General features: G+C 37.2%; 2 protein-coding genes across 2 annotated transcripts in view; both read right to left on the bottom strand.

Annotated features, from left to right (window-relative positions):
* LOC121736544 (zinc finger protein 184-like) overlaps window positions 1–21,010 on the bottom strand; it is a 107,059-nt gene that overhangs the window by 54,834 nt on the left and 31,215 nt on the right. The window lies entirely within an intron of this gene.
* The window catches only part of LOC121736537 (zinc finger protein 836-like), a 37,874-nt gene continuing 18,176 nt past the window's right edge, over window positions 1,313–21,010 (bottom strand). The window contains exons 15-20 of the mRNA XM_042127799.1: window positions 19,639–19,713; window positions 17,232–17,367; window positions 16,532–16,641; window positions 11,352–11,433; window positions 9,141–9,263; window positions 1,313–1,707 (exon numbers count right to left, since the gene is read on the bottom strand). Of these exons, the coding sequence (XP_041983733.1) occupies window positions 1,336–1,707; window positions 9,141–9,263; window positions 11,352–11,433; window positions 16,532–16,641; window positions 17,232–17,367; window positions 19,639–19,713 (898 nt within the window). The 3' untranslated portion in view covers window positions 1,313–1,335. The remainder of the gene's footprint in view (window positions 1,708–9,140; window positions 9,264–11,351; window positions 11,434–16,531; window positions 16,642–17,231; window positions 17,368–19,638; window positions 19,714–21,010) is intronic.

Below are 21,010 nucleotides of genomic sequence, written 5' to 3'. Positions count from 1 at the left end.
ACATACAACTTTAATTTTTTGGAATTTGTTTAATGAAGTTAATTTAAAAATTGTGGTCAACTTGTCCGACAAGAATCACGGTGCGTATGGAGTGTCCGACACTCCAAAGATGTCGCTATGACGTCACTATGACTCTTCGTACATGCAACTTAAATTTTTTCAAATTTGTTTAATAATGTTAATTTAAAAACTATGGTCAACTTGTCCGACAAGAACCACGCTGCGTATGGAGTGTCCGACAGCCCAAAGATGTTGATATTACGTCACTATATGGCTCTTCGTACATACATGTCGGACAAAAATAGCAACGATAGATAATGTTATTCTATATTATATCAACTTGTCCGACAAATATATTGAGTTAAATAGTCAGTCCGACAAGAAAATGAAAAAAAAAACATGATTCATTCATCATTCTAATTTTTTTTTTAATATTTTACTTATTGGTGTCATTTATTTGTATCAGTATATGAAGATAATGTAATTTATTTTAATAAAAATAGACAGATATGTACTAATTAGATAAATAAATGTAAAATATTTTGATTCCCTACTTAAAATACCCAGGGAATCATCAAAATGTATGTAGAGGGAATCAATAAAAAGTTAGTTTTTCCTGAGGTGTACAAAAACTGTGCATGTAGGTTAAACAATAAATAGTCTTACTAAAAACCATACTCATTATCGTCGTTTACATCGTGTCTAAGCAAACTTAACTTTGGAAATGACATTGTAATTAGCGAATAGGGAATCAATTGTGTAAGGAACCAAGGTTGAGGGAATCAGATATTTTCCTTTGTAACTCGGAAACGGAGCAACGAATTGTGTGACCTCCTTCCATGATGTTTAGATGGCTACCGAACCTCCCGCCCTGCGCACCCGCAACCACGTGCTTCTTATAACTAGGGAGGTACGAGCCTCCAAGTGAAGCGTATAGGGAATCACTATGTGAGCCAGGACAAATCTTAAATTAACTTTTTCTATTTATATAACGGTATATACGTTTATATATACACTTGTTTTATAAATATTTTGTTTATACTCTTACGATTTATTTACTTTGAAATTAGAATTTCATCTTATTTGTGGGATTTTTTTGGGATTTATAGTGAATTCTGGGAACAGGACACGTCCAGGGAATCAATTTTTCGACCTTTAAATTAATTTTAATTATATTTACAATTAAGTTTTTCTACAGAACCTAAGTGGCCCAGTTAGAGCACACCTTATATTACTATAAAAAATACAAAGGTCTACATATGTAACTCTGCGGGTAGTTTAGACGTCCGGACAACTAAATTTTGCGGTTTGGAGAATCAGCCTTATCTAAAAAGATCACTCTCGGTCCGTGGAAGGACGCGAGCGCGAGCGGGGCGCGCGCACGCGCTTGGGCCACGGCTTCTTGTGATGCACGTGGTCGATGTGATTGCGCATGCTCGCCATCGCCGTGAACTCCTTGCCACAGATCTTACACTCGAATCGTACCGAGCGCTCGTGCACCGTCTTCACGTGGCGGGCGCGGTTGGCGGGGCACGTGAAGGTGCGCTCGCAGTGCGGGCAGGGGTACGTCGGCAGCGGCTGCGACCCGTGCTTCAGTCGGTGCTTCCCCAGTTGGTACTTGGTGCTGAACGTCTTGTCGCAGACGTCGCACCGGTGCCGCTTCACGTCCTCGTGCCACGCCATGTGCTCCCGGAGCAGCGACGCACACTACACACGAACGATGAATATTAGACGTCTCCTACTTAGGGTTAGTGATATTCCATTTGCCAATCAATTATCGTGACGGTTGTCATTTGTCACGTTAAGTCTATCATAGTATGTAGACCTGGATCCCAAAAGGATAAGACATAACTTACTTTCAAATGGATGAAACTATAGGTTCTTGGTAGTGCCTCGTGTACTTAGAATACCTGCGAATTTGTGTAGCTCTAGGTGTGACACCTGGTCAGGTACCAGGTAACAAAGTTGACTAAAAACGAGTCTTACTTATTTTCAAATGGCTAATATTTATATATAATTTGTAAATTATTGTTCTGAACTAGTATCATGTAGTGTAAGACCCCGTTCAATAATAATAATAATAATAATAATAATAATCATTTATTGCAGGCAATAAACCCATATAAAATATATAAAATTAAATTAAATTAAAAGTTAAAATTAAATAGTACATAAACATTGTGAATTTTAAATAATAATACAAATAAAATAAAATGCTACAAAAATATCGTTTAAAAATAATTCTAAAAGTCATTTCTGGTTTCTGTCGCGATGTACCGATAACCAGTAGGCTGGAAACGAGTTCTCCGGACACCCGGCACACACACCGAGAATTTCGTTCCTAGACCATCGCACGCGGGCCCAGAATTCCGCAACTCGTGCCCTAACAACGGCGAAGTAATCGGGAACTCTGGCGTCGGCAAACATGCCCGAAGCACTGCAGTATCTAGGCAGTCTCATAAGAATGCGGTATGCGTTATTATACTGCACCCTGATGCTACTCCTTACAGATTTAGAGCAGTTGCTCCAAAGCTGACACGTATACAGGCATTGACAGTATGCCCTGAACAGTGTCAGCCTTGCCTCAGCGCTGCAACGTGCAAAACGGCGCGCGAGCATGTTACACCGAACGGCCATCGCCCGTCTCTCACGAACAATGTCTTCATTGTCAGACAGATTCTCGGTCAAAATGTGTCCCAGGTATCGGAAACGCTCAACTCGCTGCACTACTTCTCCATCTAAATAAATCGGCGGGACCCTCTCCGGACCCTTGTCAGCCCTAAACACCATCATCTGCGTCTTAGCAACATTGTATTTGAGGCCATGGCTTCTAGCATAGGTCTCACAAATGCCGAGAAGACGTCTTAAGCCTCTGATTGAGGGGCTCAGAAGCACCATATCGTCAGCATAGCTCAAATTATTAATGCAAGTCGTACCTATGTGGCAACCCACACGGGTGCCTCTGAGCTCCTCAATCAGACCATTGACGTACAGGCTAAACAGGTCCGGCGAGGTTAACCCTCCTTGGCGCACCCCACACTCTAATCTAAAATCATTAGAGGTTGCGTCGCCCCATTTTACGAAATTCGTTTGATTTTCGTACCAGTACCTCAACAGATTCACTGTTTGGTCGGGTATACTACATTGTAGGAGCTTTTGCCAAAGTAAATTGTAATTTACCAGGTCAAAAGCACGGCTAAGATCTAAAAAGCATGCGTATACGGATGTTTTTCTTTTTGTGTAATACTGAACCGTTGATTTGAGCGCAAATATAGCTGAATCTGTTGAGAGACCGGGACGAAAGCCAAACTGTGCATCATCAATCCTAATATTATTTCTTATGCTAGGGTAGATTAATGTTTCAAAAATTTTTCCTATAATGGTTCCTAAAGAGATCGGTCTATAGTTTTTGGGATTCGAGAGATCGCCAGTTCTATTTTTGGGTACGGGAACCACCATTGTTCTCATTAGGTTTTTCGGCAAGTAGCCTATGTTGGCGCAGATTGTAAAGAGATCTGCCAACATAGGCATCACAGATTCCTTCGCGTGTGAAATATGCTCTAAACTAAGTCCATCGAAACCAGGCGCTTTGCCTTTCTTCATTTTAAGAATAACTTCTGATATCTCTTTAAGAGAGAAGCCACTACAAGCAAAGTTATTCCTATCGACACTAACTTTAGTGGTATCGGTATTATTAGACACGGGCAAGGGACTTACTTTGAAATGGTGTGCAAATAATTCGGCTATCTGACTTTGGTCCTGAACATCATTGACACAGACCGGAAGACCCTGCTCAAAGTTAAGACGTTTTGTCGCTTTCCAAAATTTGGAAAAGTTTCCGTCCGACCGGTGTGTGGCAATGATGTCCATCTTTATTTTCTCTTCATTTCGTTGACACCATTTTAGCTTATTCTTAAAATTTCTCCGACTACTCACCATATTATTGTACAAAGTACCAGATTTTGGCTTCCCATTCCACATCCAACAGTTAAAATCAAATCTGGCCTTTTTGTGAAATTCACGGACATGGTGGTTCCACCCTACAACTTTTTTACTCCTAGCCGGTACATCGCGACTTGAAACACTTTGTATTGCAGCATCTTGTAAACTTTTAACTATATAATCATAAAATTTATCTATTTCTAAAACATGTTCCTTACAAATATAAAATTTTAAAATATCACATTCAGTGCAATTTACAATACAATGACTAGAATTCAAACTAATTTTACTTAAATTATCACAGCATAACTTCTTGTACAGACTAATTTCGTCAATGGATCTGTTACCCCAATACACTCTAGAAAGAGGGTTATTTACTTTTGTATGACTGAGTTTCTTTTGTATGTTATGTAGCTTACACTTAATCAATAGGGGAAAATGGTCCGACCAGTATACTCCGTAGTCGATAACAGCTGATGTCACCGACGTCTGGGCGGCCGCCGTCACGATGCAGTGATCCAACCAACGCCTCGCCCCACTACCATCGTTGATGTGCGTAAAAGAGTTTGAGGGCAGCAGCTTAACGTCGATGGACTTAAGAGAATGATCCGAGCAGAAAGCGCATAGCTCTTGTCCAAATCTGGAGTCGCAGTGGGCGTTAAAGTCGCCTAGCACAAAAACTGCCTCGATGTCGTGATCACTAATGATCGCTTCGATGTCACCCAGACAGCTTATAAAGTCCGCTAGGCTTTCATCAGTCCCTTCATCATACGGTAAATAGGCACTCATGATAAGCAAGTTACGGCCCTCCAACTTAATAATTATAGCTGCCAGTCTATCACTGGCACAGTCAATGATAGATACGTTGGGGAACAGAGTTTTACGCCACATGAGCGCGACGCCTCCATACGGTCGGCCTGTCAAAATACCTTGCGACGTATCTACCGCAGATTTTGCATAACTGCCAAAGTTTATATTCAGCTCACTTATAAACCCCAAATCATGCGGAAGGAGCCACGTCTCTTGTAGAGCTAAAATGTCAACATGCTCCGTTAGCGCGCGTATTTGTTCCGCCGAACGCTTAACTGATCGGCAATTAAAAGTGCCTAATGTAACTAGTATATCTGCAGTATCCATGATATTATTGTGTTATATTTTCATTATCAAATTTCAATGACCAAAACTATTATCAGACGTTTTAAAAAATAACTTTGTTGGTATATTTTTTACAAAGGCGTTATTTTTATTGTATATAATAATATAACACCTTCGAAAACAATACGATATTGCAACAATTTATTTTCTACTAGCTGTTGCCCGCGACTTTGTCCGTGTCAGACTATAGACTGCTTATCGTATAGGCCATGGGCAAATTAAAGTGTATGCTTGAACCAATCTATGTACAAATTTTGGAAGCTTAAATCACTCTCCTCTGTTGGCAAAATAGGAATCCCTTTTTTTACAGAGGTCTTTTTGATCGATTATTCTGTGTTCTGTGAAATTCTAAGTACATAAGGAACTACTGAGAACCTAAGGTTTCAATCCATACGGTGATAGTAAGACAGTCTTATCGGTCTGGGATCTGGGTCTAACAGCTAGGTAGGCAGTCAAGTGCCTACCTAGCTGTTAGACCCATGCATATGACCAAAAAATATTCAATAATATTCATACTTTAATAATATCCACTACATGTTAGAAAGGGGAGGTACATTCTGGATATGGACAGACAGACAGACGGACAGGCTGAAATATCTTTGATATCGGGTCCTGTTTTTACCCTTTGGGTAAGGAAATAGGGGAAAATTATCCATCTTTGTTATTATACTAAGTCGCGGGCAACAGCTAGTAGAAAATAAATTCTTGCAATATCGTATTGTTTTCTAAGGTGTTATATTATTATATAAAATAAAAATAACGCCTTTGAAAAAAATATACCAACAAAGTTATTTTTTAAAACGTCTGATAATAGTTTTGGTCATTGAAAAGGGTCTTACACTATACGATACTAGTTCAGAACAATAATCTACAAATTATATATAAATATTGTTACGTGCAAGGGTTCGAGGATTTGGAGAGAAAGACCTGGTGACTCTCTTGAAGACTTTATTAACACTGCACTAAACACTAGGTCACAACACTTAGCACTAGGTCCAATCACTAAGCACTATCACTGTCCTAGGTCGTAGCCAAGTCGCAGGTTTCACTGGTTCACTCACTATTGATCACTCCGAAATCGCCTTGATGAAAGCTCGAAACGAACTGAATTCCCGGGCCTGCCTGCGGCTCTTTTTATATGGCGAGACGAATTCCAGAAATTTCCCGATTCACGTAAACAAGTAAACAACCGTGGGAAATTTCTAGGAGGCTCGGGCATGTACCACAATAAAACTGCCGTCCTTGCGATAAGTGCAGTAAGTTGAATTTAATTTAGACCTTATGGACTCAGTCATAAGGTCTAAATTCAAACACGCTAACAAATAAAGGGTAAACACGTAAACAAACATTAGACCTTTTTAGAAGGTTCGAGTATGTACTTGCGCACCTGATGCCGTACCGTAACAATATTAGCCACTCGAAAATAAGTAAAGTAAGACTCATTTTTAGTCAACTTTGTTACCTGGTACCTGACCAAGTGTCACACCTAGAGCTACACAAATTCGCAGGTATTCTAAGTCACGAGGCACTACCAAGAACCTATGGTTTCATCCATTTGAAAGTAAGTTATGTCTTATCCTTTTGGGATCCAGGTCTAATGTCTTTTTGACACGATACCTAATAGACCAGTGCAGAAGCCTTTGAAAGTAATAATGATGGAATTTAGGACTCTGCTTTCAGCCTTTTGACTTCTTACCTTAAAAATGGGACTCAAAGGGTTGAGGTAAATAGTAAAAGGTCCAATGGAACCAAAATAGAATTAGGAGTCCCACAGGGATCTATATCAGGACCATTGTTTTTTCTCATCTATACCACAGAATATATATTAGTAGTACCAATCTATACTACGAATAATAAAAACTAAGGAAACGTAACTCCCATACTTCAACTGTTTTAAATTTGGCTCCTTTTCGAACACTAAAATATGACAATTCCGATTTTCGCCAAGGTGGTATCCCAGGTAACGTATCATAATATAGCGCGCCGGACATGTCGTCCTGCGCGGTTATTGTCATTGTCATAGTTATGAAACAAAGCCGTTGACAATAATTGTCAAAAGCGGATATTATTATGCAGTATACTGTATACACCAAGCACATCTACTATCACGAAGAAACGAGCACATATGTAATTATTATTTTAAAATCAAACATTTTCCTCTGATCCTTAAGACATCGATAATAATAATATACATGTAATAATAATTATAAACAAACCTTGTACGACTCGAGCGAATCTAAAACTGTCCGAGCAACTAGAGAAGACGTTTTCATATTACAAAAATCTATAAATTATTACAGAATTGAATTTTAAAAACTTACGTAATTTTTGTACTTATAACTCACAATTAATATAAAATTTTAATAACAGCAGTTTTTATTTTTTATTTTTGTTCATTTACATTTTAAATATTAAAGGAAATACTTTTTTGTTTTTGTCGATTGAACGTAATTTATTAAATTATTACATTACGTTTTTTGTTGTGTTGTAAAAAAATCCGTAGCAAGGAATATGAGAATAGCCATATCATCTTATAACGCATTTAGTATAATGTCAGCCAGACCCTAAAATTTCGTTTATGATTAAATTGTTAAATCTTGCATAATACTGTCCATGGCGACTTTATAAAAATTTTGTAATTATAATATTATTTTATGATTATTGCACTTTTATAATAACATGTTATAAGAGAAACACAAAGAGGCCAGCTTAATTTTACGCATCCAACTTAAATAAACCATCTTTTTTGGGTCGACAAAAATGCAGAGAAATTTAAGCATAATTTTAAACAATTCACTTACAGATGATAGGTTATTCTTTTATAAAAAGTTGTTTCTGTATGACTTCTACACCATTTCACAGGGCATTTAGGCATTTTAACAACAAAAATATTGTAAAAAGCTACGTAAAAAGTAAGTAAATAAACCTATTTAAACAAATTGTAAAATGAGTGTGACAATAATTGTCATGTCAACCTGGTCTAATATCACTCGAGTATATATACACGAAAAATGTGCATGTATTCGGGTCACATTTTGGAGCCTTTAGGTGCACTTTTTTTACGGAGTTAGTCTTCCTTAGTTTTTATTATTCGTAGCATATCTATATAAATGACTTACCTTATCTAGTTAAGGATAATAATAATGAGATAGTGCTTTTTGCTGATGACACTTCACTTTAAATTGTTAAAGTGAAGCGACAACAGTCGAACTACGACGAGGTTAACACTGCTCTCTCAAAGATAGTACATTGGTTTAATGTTAATAACTTAGTTTTAAATTCTAGTGAAACAAAATGTATAAAGTTTACTTTGCCCAATGTTAGGCAAGTCCAAACCAATATACTATTAAATGATGAGAAGATGAATTTGGTAGACAACACTGTATTCTTATTACACTTGATAGTAAATTACAGTGGTAAACTTCCAATCTTGCAGGTAGGCTCAGTTCTGCAGCATATGCAGTCAAAAAAATTAGGGAAATTTCTGACGAAGACACGGCACGATTAGCATATTTTAGTTATTTTTATAGTAGGATGTCTTAAGGAATTCTTTTATGGGGAAACGCTGCCGACATTAATACAATATTCGTGCTGCAGCAGCGAGCCATACGTCCTATTTATAAAAAGTCTGCTTTAGAATCTCTGAGAGATAAATTTAAAGAAATTGGTATTCTAACTGTTGCATCTCAATACATTTTGGATAATGTAATTTATGTGAGAAAAAATATAAGTAAATTTAAAGTTAAAAGTGACATTTACTGTAGGAATACTAGAAATAAGCACAAGCTGGATATGCCGGTGATCAGACTTAGTAAAGTCAGTCAATCTTTTAAAGGTCAATGTATATAGAGTAAGACAATGTATAAGCCCGTGAACCGAGGCCAAAACATTTGAGGTCCTTGCTGCAAAGGGGATGCGGAGAGTTAAGTGTAAGCTATTTATTTTGTAGCTAGATAAATTATAAAAAGCTACTGAGAGAATGATACAGATTCAACGAGAATATCGAAAGCTCTCATTGTTCTACAACATGCGACCTGACTCACCCGAAACCTCCTGCCGCACTGCTCGCACATGCAGTTGCCCCTGAACTTGGTGCGGACGAGGCCGGGGTGCGCCGCGCGGAAGTGACGCGCGTACGCTCTGTAGCTGACCTGCTGCTCGCCACACTGTCGACACAGGTGTGTTAATACTATACACATACAGTGCAATAAAACAGACTAATAATATGGTAACTTTTAGCAATTCCTCTCAATCAATTCAGCGACGATATTACGAGCAATATCGTCGGAGATTCATCTAATTTTGTAAAATAACGTCCTACGTCAACGGCAATTCAATTCATTAGCAGATTCATAATTGAAACTGTATTGCCATTCTGAAACATAAAAACGAACATGACCGTTTTTTTATCTACATTTATTTATGATTTTATCAATGATCCACGAAATATTTGATATAATTGTTATATTTTATGTAATAAACTGTACATTTATTGTATATTTGTTCATTAAAATCATTTTATAACTAAAAACAATGTGTTTAATAATTTCACCACAATCTTCAAATATCGTTATATTTTCGTAACATAACAATATGAAAATTTAACCGATACTTGAAATTATTAATTATATGGAAACATAATATGGTGATTTTGATTTAAAGAGAAGCATCCTAAGCATATGCTACCAAAAAGTAAGATTTTGCACCAAGGTATGCTATGGTTCTGAAGATACTAAGAGAACTCTGGATTCCTTATAGATAAAAGTTTGGGGGTTCCGGCGTTGTTTTACGAAGAAAGCATATTATTATGCTACTATGTAAATTACATTCATCATCATCATCATCATCACTACCATCACACCACAGACCAATTATACATAAGACTCTTGAATCCCATAAAAAACAGCGTGTCTGCAGTTTTTAGTTCTCATCTGAACGATAGATGGCGTTGAGTGTATCAAATTAGCCTAACAAATAAAAAATACAATAAATAAACGCACCATCTAGTAGACTATTTTTAAAATACGTTCACAAACTGCAAAATTCTCCCAAAGATGTCGCTGATTAATTTTAATCGGAAATGTCATTTATTAAAGCTTTCTTAACTCTTTTAGTTTTTGGTTTTTTTAAAATATCTATATTTTTTATAAATATAGATTAACTAAAAAAAAATGTTTTTTTTATTCCGTCGGCGGGATTCGAACCCGCGACTCCCGGCTTGAGCTACCAATGCGCTCATCCATCTGTTTTTCTGAAATTATGTATTTCTATTGCCGCTATAATATTAAATACTAAAAACAAAATAATTTAAATATTTAAAGCAGGCTATAATATGTAGCTTCACTCTGCATCCTCTATCAGTTGTATCACGGGGAGTGCTCTGAGGAATTGTTCGGAATCATACCTCCTGCAACTTTTCGTCATCGCCGCACGCGAAAAATATACTTACCATCCTCATCACCTTGATGAGTGGCAGTCTTACAGCACTGAGCGGGTTGATGACGATGACGCAAGAACACGCTCGATAATGTCAGCTTTGAAATAAAATAAAAGACGGGTTGCACTCCGGGAGTGCCGGCAGAAGTGAAAACTTGATTATTAACGTTGTGCATTATTTTTTTAACCCATTTTCTATGAAAATCGATTATTAAGAAATTGATTTTTTTAATTAATCGAAACCCTTACAATCGATAAAAAATTATCGACAATCGAAAAAAAAACAATCGATTGTTCGATTAATCGATTTCGATGTTACAACACTACTCTCCAACCGTCTTACGGTTTTTCGATCAGCACGAGAATCTGACGCGAGTTTCTCAGTTTTTACCCATCCCACAAAAGTTCTCAACGCCGCTAAAGAAGTTTTCACTTCAAAAAACCTAGTACAATATCAGTCCGCCCGTTTGGACGCTACGAGGCCACGGACAGACGTAAGACACTCACACATATTAACACCCATCTGTTTGGTCAGGGGTTCAAACGTATTTTTTAAACGGGCAAAAGGCCCACCACACATTCCCACCACTGCAACTCCTGTGTCGCCAGGATCAACAGTGGTAACCAACCACGAAAACCCTTTGATATGATCTCACTTCTCAGGGATGCCCGAGGGACAAGCTAAATCTGTCTTGGGACCCGCAACGAAATTAATCAGAAGAAATTTAGGAGGAGTAGGAGGGGTTCAAACGTATGTTTATAATAAACCAAGTTTGTCATGTACATTGTACACACTTTTATAATAATTGTTCACCTACCTCCTCGCAAGGTACCGGGTTGACCCTCTTCCGCGGTTGCACCTTATCTGTAGTATAATGTATCTCATTCCGGACGCGGCACCTAAATGAAAAACTTATTTATAATTATTTTTCTCAAAAATTTAAAACTTAAAGTAAGAGGATAAAGGCGTTGGTGAGTTTTTTAACCGACTTCAAAAAAGGAGGAGGCTGTAATTGTTCGTCTGTTTATATCAGTGGTTCTTTACCGGTGGTCCGAGGACCACTCGTTGTCCCTGGAGGCATTCTAAGTGGTCCGCGAAGCCATCCTAATAATATGTAAGAATACAGGAGTTAGTAAAGAGTATGGACTATAATATTATAATTTATATGCAGTCACAAAAATCACATTTAATTGACATCTGTAACTTTTAGATTTTTGACAAATAAAAAAAATTTGCTAATTATAAAGTTGTCCTTGTTTTCTTTATCAAAAAACCATTAGTTTAGGTAAACCAACCGGGTGGTGCCCGGCTAGACAAACATTTGGAAAATGACTAAAAGGTTAAGAATCACTGGTTTATATAATAAAAACTATTTCTGCGTTCTCGTTCTTTTGAAGTCAGTACCGGCCTTTCTGAAATCTTCTTGAAAACGGAAACTTCTGAGATCCTTTACATAGAACTTACGCTTCAGTAAGACGGTACCGATTTCAAACGGATAAATATTGAGAACAGATATAGATGAGGTTTAGTGTAATTTTAACAAAGCACTTATAAATCATAATATTAATACGTGAGCGAAAAACTTTGTATCCCATTTGAAGATAAAGTTGGGAAAACGTAGGTGAAAATATCTAAAATGGATTTAATAATTCTTATTACTAGAGATCACCCAATGGTCGAAATTCGACCTTAGTTTCAACGACATCAGGATCTACTTTTAAGTAAAAAAAATATTGACTATCATATTTTTTTTCAACTCTTGTCTCTGGGACTCAGCTGATCTCAGACTGGCCGTGTAAGCATTGTCTAATAGTATCTAAGATAAAACACTATAATCCATTTTCAATTTGTCACCTTGTTGTCAACAGACTTCAACCATAAAATATAAAAGAGTGTAATTCGTATGTATATGCTTGTCACTCAAAAATCTGTAATTTTTTCTAGTGTGTGTCTTATAGTACCCGAACCGATGGTAGGCACCTCAGTATCGACGTTTGGAAATATTTTTGTAAAAAAATTACTCTGAATAAAAATATTTTGATTTTGATTTGATTTTGTAGTGTGTGTAATGTTTTATTTGTTAAAAAAATGTATGATAAAAGCATAATTTCAAAATAATATTAGCTCGATGCACTCCTTCACCATATAAATTATAACTGTGCAAAATATCATGCACGTCTACGTTTCCCCATTTTTCGTCAAAAGGGATACAAAGTTTTTGGCTCACGTATTAATATGTAGATATGGATTAATGCCGTACTGGTTAAAATCGCTTCGAAAATTAGCCATTATTTGTCGTTAACAGTAAATGACAAAAACTGTTATTGTGGGATAATTCCATAAGAGATTGACATTACACATATTATATCATTTTCTGTAGACCCTTTCATAGTGTACAATTATACTTATACATTATTTTGATAAATCTCGTAGGGTTCAGCCTGCGTTTGCAATGTAAGCGAAAAAAAATATAATTATTTACGACATCCAATGAGTTTCTAAAATACTAGAGTAGCAATGTCTTACAAAAGATTCTCAGAAATGCGTAACCACTTTTTTGTTCAAAAGACAATGTCAAGTCATATATTCGTTATGTCATTATGTATGTGAGATATGCCTGCAGGCATCTTCGAAGTGGCAACGCGTTGCTACCGTAAACTTCCAATCTAGTTACGTTAGTAACATAGAATATCATTGACGACATCACATTAGAAACCCCTACAATAACAGTATTTCTCCACTATTTAATGAGTGTTATTATACTTATAGTATTGGATCCGACCGTAAAATCCTGCATGAATAGTTTTTTTCGATCAAATATATTTGAAAATAATCTTTAGAACGTATAGAATGGATTAATGTTGGGTTGCCTTGTCAAAAGTAGCCGCAAGTATCTCTAATTAAGGCCGTATACAATGAGGATTAGTGAAATTTCATGTTTTTATTTTCACTAGAACTTTGACCAGAAGTAATTATAAGCATTTAAACATTTTTTGTAGGTTTGTTACGATCGTTACCAAGGTTCCTGACAGCTTAGAATTTTGATTTAAATCCATTTACTACTAAAAAAAAAGAGTAATAAGGAATGATACTTTCAAAATTTTATTTCGACTAGAATTCAGCGAAAATAAATGCAGGAAAAAATATTTTTACACTTCGTCAGCTTCGTTTTTGATAAATAATAATAAAAATAAGTAGTTTAGATCCCAAATTCGAACGATTTGTTATTTTACAATAGCAACGATTATGATTTGAATTTGCCACTTCAATTACACAGGCGCTTTCATGGATAAAAATTGAATGACATTAAGTCTATTTTGTGTGTCAGAGGCTGATTGTCTATCATAGAAAACCTAGAGTATGTTCACAAATATATCCCAGTATTCTGGCGCAGTATACAATACAGCGCCGTAATTTGACGTCTTGAGCAATGGTCAGTAGACTGAATTTTATTTCGGAACCTAGTCAACATTTTTGGTTTAATATTGATTTGTAACCTTAATTATATGGCGAAAGAATATCTAATAAGATGCTATTTGATAATTTACATTCACCAAACGATCATTTTTACGTTTTTGGTAGGTTTGAAAGTCATAAAATGTAAGCATTACAGCTTAGTCAGAAAACAATGTACAGAGTACTGCAACAGAGAGTTATCTATGTGTCAAAACTTTGTAAAATGATATTAAAAATATGTTATTTTATCGCACATGTTCAATCCATAGCAATAGAAAGAATTATCACATCTTAGCACTGGAGTACTGAAATCTGCACAAGAAATAAACATAGTTCTATTATCATGCGGATAGATCTAGATCTATGAAGACACCATGATTTTGATGAAAGAGCTTTTATACAATTATTAATTCTTTACTCACGACAATTTGATACAACGTACGGGTGTTATGTAGATTCCAGGTGATGCTGCAGCGTCAGATACAAGTGATTGTCATGGGGTAGACCCAGGGTTAAGGGCTATTTATTAAAGCTATTGCAATAAACACAAACACAAAAAAATATTTGAACCCTTCTCATTGAGGTCATAAAATAAGCTCCATATTCTCCAGCAGAGAGGGAGCTGACGATGATGAAATTATTGTAGCTAAGAACTTTTGAATCTAGGTACTTTACCGAATTTTAAATCGACTTCGGTATTAATACTTTGGGGTACGTATATATTATAATTTTCACTGTGAAAGTCGCAGTGCTAAAAGAGTTAGTTTTGAGTTCCATGTTTCTATGGAAAATACGCCAATATCATAAATAATATAGTATTTCTTTATAACTATTTTATGGCATACTTATTCATAATGTTGGTTTCCATGCACAAGTATACATATATTTATGCAATGAACTATACAGGCTGTAACAAAACTAAGTGATAATAATTTAGGGCGTGTACATGTTCCTTGTAGAGAGTTCACTGTGAAAGTAGTAGCGCTGAAAGACCAAATTTTTTTTTCACTTTTGTATGGGCGAGCGCCCCAGCATCACGAGTTTCTCCATACAAAAGTGAAAAAATTTGGTCTTTTAGCGCTGCTACTTTTGCAGTGAACTCTATACAAGGAACACATACACACCCTAAAGTATTATTACTTAGTTTTGTTACACTTTGTATAAGTATGGGTAATACTGTATTTTGTTATACATCGTCTAATGTATAACTCTATCTAATGTATTATTAAGAGGAAATACATTTTTTATGTTTGTGTACAGTACAGAACAAACATCATATTTAAATACCTAATACATCATTTTATTATAATACAAAATTCATTAAAGATTACGTTTATCAAGTGGTGAACATGGCCTCTCTGCTAATCCTTACTCTGTTTGTCAAGTTTACCATGTGATCACATTATTTCTGAAAATATTAAAATCGACGATGGTTTGCTATGTAAATATGTACCTTTCGAGCGCCATCTATTGAGCTAGTTTGCCTCAAATTCTAAAACGTCAGTGGCTTATAATCCCGCCTTAAGTTTAATGTTCATGAGATAAATGCATAATTTGTATGTATATTTTTTTCAGTAAATTTTACATAATTTGAAGGAAATGACGAGACAAAATAAGGTATAAATGGTTGCCAGCCCGTAAACAGACATAGTTCTTCAGCAAAATTGAAGCATCGCTTTTTTAAATAATTTTGATACAAAATTAAAGTTTTATGCATTTTGTGCATGAATATCCATGGTTGCCAGTTGCACGATAGCCGCAAACTGGGGTTGCTATCACTTTTTTTTAGACAAATGTTCAGGCCTACAATTATTATGCCTGGCACGATTTGAGGACGTCGAGAACCCGCAAGATTGCTATTTTTATTTAACAGGCATTTTTATCAATCCTTCAATTCTCAATGTCAATTAAAAAAAGTAAAATTCCTCAATGTCATTCCTTCTTAGTTCTTACTTTTCTATTGAATACACGCAAGTTTGTAAAATTAGAGGTACTTGCGGCTACTTTTAACAAGGCAACCCAACATTAATCCATTCCATACGTTCTAAAGATTATTTTATAAAATATATTTGATCGAAAAAAACGATTCATGCAGGATTTTACGGTCGGAACTTAGGATATTATAATTCCTCTTGAATCACTCTATCTACTAAAGAAAACCATATCAAAATCCGTTGCGTAGTTTTAAAGATTAAAGGGAACAAAGGGATATGAGGAAATAGCGACTTTGTTTTATAATATGTATAGATGATTAAACGACATATATTATCACAATCAGTAATAATCAAGCGTACGGATTTTTTGCTCTGTATCTTTGTGTCAAACCCGAAGTCGGTCGCTAAACACGTGATATTTTTGGGATACATAATTAAAATTCACATAAAATAAATATCAAATAATTTCAATATTTTTTGTCATTTGAAAATGCCGAATTTCGACATTTTGTGAAAATCACCCAGTTATGTTGCAAAACAAGATTTTTCAAAGACAATATTCCTATTCATCGGTGAGGATAGCAATCGCTAACACGATGTCACTTACGGGTCGTCGTCGCTGCTGTGTACGGAGGACTGCGTGAGATGGCGCTGATAGGCCTCGTCGCTGGCGAACCGCAGCTTGCACTCCTCGCAGTACGGACCCTCCAGCACCCCCTGAAGAAGTACAAAAACATTCATTTCCCCAATTGCAAAATGTTAATAAGCTCTATTGCCAAATATTTAATTCCCCTATGTGTAATCTACTAATAAAATTTCCTTTCAAAAATTTATTTCCCCGACTGTACAAAATTTGAAAAAAAAAAAGAATTTACGCCGTTCGATTCTCGATGGCCCAATTTGCAAAATGGTCATTAATTGACGCTGCCAAATAGTTATTTTCCTGACTCTAACGTGCAAAATGTTAATATTCATAGGATGCTTAAATAGTACTTAAATCATATTTTGTTGATACTTCGATCACAGTTTCCAGGAAATGCTATTGTATTCTATTGTTGTCGCGATCACCGGTGCTCTTATGGCGCTTGAAGAACTGGTTGACTTTTTTTTATTTTCATTTGAAAAGCTTAAAATATATGCGTAAAATTTATTAGACCGCACGTGTGGACGTGCCCCATCTTAGAATTCGTTGTATGAAATGATGTGAAACCTCGCGCATTTGTCCGCGCCGCATTTCGTGTGCCATGCGTACGTGCTGTGCGATCATTATAAGTGTACATGCGTGCACTAGTGTGCGTATTGCGTACCTGCGCGTCCAGGACGTGGCTCTTGTTCTTGTGTGCCCGCACGCCGCGCTCGCTGACGAAGGTGTAGCCGCACAGCTCGCACGAGAACCGCGACGAGTGCTTCATCCGCAGGTGCGACATGTACGATGTGTGCTTGCTGCGGGCGGGCAATATTTTTGCGTTATATTGGGACTCTTAAGTTAAAAGTTAAAGCAGGTCATATGAATGTTAAAATATGGATTAATCTTTTCGCAGATGAAATTGTGATTTGTCTTAACAGAATGAAGCTTCTCACGAAAAATTAGCTTGATAGTAATCCAATGAATTTTTTTTTCTACAGAACCTGCACTATAGGGTCTATAGCCTTTAAGGAATAAAGGACGGTTAAAAATGAATACGTCTTACCCATAACGTTAATACATATACCTAGCGGAATAGAGAAACAAAGGCCTGAGCAAGCGAGATGTCACTATCAGTAACACTGCGTGGTAAAAAGAGACGTGTGATACATGACAGCAGAACCAATTTTTTTCATCTGTTTGACGTCCAGTCGGCACTTATCGGCTCGTTGACAATTTAATCTCTTAGAAAGATGCTTGTTTATGTGTATACGTAATAAGTAAAAATTTTTACACGCAGTGTATCGTTTCTACAATAATTCAAAGTACCTGGATGACCGAGCTTTGCTCGGTATATCAAGCACTCATTGACTTCGTGTTACTTAATAACGCCATCTGCTGGTCGTTAAAACAATTAGTTGCTAACAAAATAGTATTATTATTCGCCAATAGATGTCAGGAAGAGTCATATTTTTCAGTTTATCGATTATCGATAAAACACGAATAAAAAGACATTTTCTGAAAATTATTCCTAGCTAGATCGATTTATCGCCCCTGAAACTCCCAATACTAAATTTCATGAAAATCGTTGGAGCCGATTCCGAGATTCCAATTATATATTTATATACAAGAATTGCTCGTTTAAAGATATAAGATAAGATTTCATATTTACCGCGCGTCAACTTGTCACCTGTTAACGCACACAACGATAGTAGCCAATGACGTGCGAGAAACGATCCTGTGACGCTGTCTGACGCGGGAGTCGCTATTCGCTTTCCGCCTCTCGCCGAGAGCGTCTCGAGACTTTGTAACACGTGCATCTAATTAATTGCACATAACCGCGATCGCGAGTTTCACCAAAAATACTTGTGAATCGTGTGTGGACATTGGAATCCCAAATCCTAACGTGATAGCTGGCCAGCTGAATTTACCCAGACATCAACAGAACCAACAGTGAACAGCCCTATCGAGGAGCTACTGAACCCACTCAGCGGCGCCTCCAGCAGATCTGGTGAGTGCTCGTTGTTTTTGGTTGCTCATTGTGTGTAACGTCCAGGAATCTCTATTCCTCGTCGCAGTGTGACGAATTGGCGTGATTACCGTTAATCTTTCCTTCAAACCGCGTCAATACCGCCACACACACACTTAAATCAATTTCGGTTTCGTTTCACAGCTCGAGATTGTTGCTCTATTCCGTTAAAGGTATATTAACTTTATAGTCTTACCGAAGTGTGACGGGGCAGTGCGGGCACTTGTAGACGTTGCCATCGTGCTCCTTCTGGTGACTCATTGCTGTACTACTGCAAATGAATACGTCTTACCGCAGTGTGACGGGGCAGTGCGGGCACTTGTAGACGTTGCCATCGTGCTCCTTCTGGTGACTCATTGCTGTACTACTGCAAATGAATACGTCTTACCGGAGTGTGACGGGGCAATGCGGGCACTTGTAGACGTTGCCATCGTGCTCCTTCTGGTGACGCACTGCTGTACTACTGCAAATGAATACGTCTTACCGCAGTGTGACGGGGCAGTGCGGGCACTTGTAGACTTTGCCATCGTGGTCCTACTGGTGACGCATTGCTGTTCTACTGCAAATAAATACGTCTTACCGGAGTATGACGGGGCAGTGCGGGCACTTGTAGACGTTGCCATCGTGCTCCTTCTGGTGATTCTTTGCTGTACTATTGCAAATTAACAAGTCTTACCGGAGTGTGACGGGGCAATGCGGGCACTTGTAGACGTTGCCATCGTGCTCCTTCTGGTGACGCACTGCTGTACTACTGCAAATGAATACGTCTTACCGCAGTGTGACGGGGCAGTGCGGGCACTTGTAGACTTTGCCATCGTGGTCCTACTGGTGACGCATTGCTGTTCTACTGCAAATAAATACGTCTTACCGGAGTATGACGGGGCAGTGCGGGCACTTGTAGACGTTGCCATCGTGCTCCTTCTGGTGACTCATTGCTGTACTACTGCAAATGAATACGTCTTACCGCAGTGTGACGGGGCAGTGCGGGCACTTGTAGACTTTGCCATCGTGGTCCTACTGGTGACGCATTGCTGTTCTACTGCAAATAAATACGTCTTACCGGAGTATGACGGGGCAGTGCGGGCACTTGTAGACGTTGCCATCGTGCTCCTTCTGGTGACTCAGTGCTGTACCACTGCAAATGACGTCATTACGTTAAATCCAACGCTCGCAATCTCGTTGCGCCAAAATTAGTTTATCGCGCGCGAATCTTACATTTTTCAGAGATAGAAATTATCCTATGTTCTTTCCCAGCCTGCCTAGCATGCGCCAACGAGATATCTCACTCAACATATTGTTTTCTCGATGTTTAATGGTTTGTATCTTCATCTCTATTGACCTTAGCATGACAGACATTTTTTCTCGCGTAGATCTATTTTTATAGACTTTTGTCGAGATAATGGCGAGATTTTGACATTAGGAGACGAGTAGTTTTTATTTATCTCGAGAGTGAGATATCTCGTTGGCGTATGCTAGGCAGGCTGGACTCAAGTATCTCCAAACCAAATTTCAGCAAAATCGGTTTTGGGGTTTAACCGTGAAGAGGTAACAGAGAGACAGACATACTTTCACATTTATATTATTAGTATAGAAATATGGGTGTTAGAGCAAGGAAGAAGCCATTGCGGTACAGAGTACCATCGGTGGCCAAATTATTATACTCACTTGAAAAAAATACATTTTAGGGTTCCGTACCCAAAGGGTAAAAACGGGACAAAAGCTGTAGACCACGTGAAGGATCCTAGGCTATTTTTGCGGACTAATTTATCTGTGAAATATCTAATTTACGCGCGCAAAGCCGCGCGGAACGTGTAGTAAATTATAATCGGCCGCCTCGATATTATATTGTTTTTATTTACATGTTTTTTATTTTATATTGAACACTTTTATAACACTAAATCACAATCTTATTTTATTTAATTCATTTTATATTAATATTAATATTTTGCGCATTATTATAATATTTAAACAATAATATTGAGTTGTAATTATTTACTTATTGGAAGTGCCTCCGCTGCCGGCGCAGTTTTCCGAAGTTTGCCGAAGTCACGCGATGTTTGCCGAATAGGCTGCCGGCGCCTATTCGGCAAACATCGCTTGTCAAATGACAGAATAATGATCAAAAACATCAGACTTGAACTAAAGGACTATGAAAAGTACAAATAATAAGGTTATAATGTGAGAATGCATATTTTAATGGTAGTGATGATGATGATGATAAATGTGATCTGCATAGTAGCATAAATTAATAATTATGTACCTTTGCTTCTTTAAAGAACGCTGAAACTCACTAACATGTAGGTGTCCGAAGTTCTGTTCAGTAGGTACCTTCGGAAGTATAGCACAGGGTATAATACTGTAGTGCAAATTTATACTTTTAAATATATAACTAATAAATAAATAATTAATACTTTTTGGTAGCTGAAAAAATG

This window comes from Aricia agestis, chromosome 19 (genome assembly GCF_905147365.1).
Source record: "Aricia agestis chromosome 19, ilAriAges1.1, whole genome shotgun sequence".
Classification (NCBI taxonomy): Eukaryota; Metazoa; Arthropoda; class Insecta; order Lepidoptera; family Lycaenidae; genus Aricia; species Aricia agestis.
Note: the sequence above shows the minus strand (reverse complement) of the source record. Positions and strands in the feature narration are given on the sequence as shown.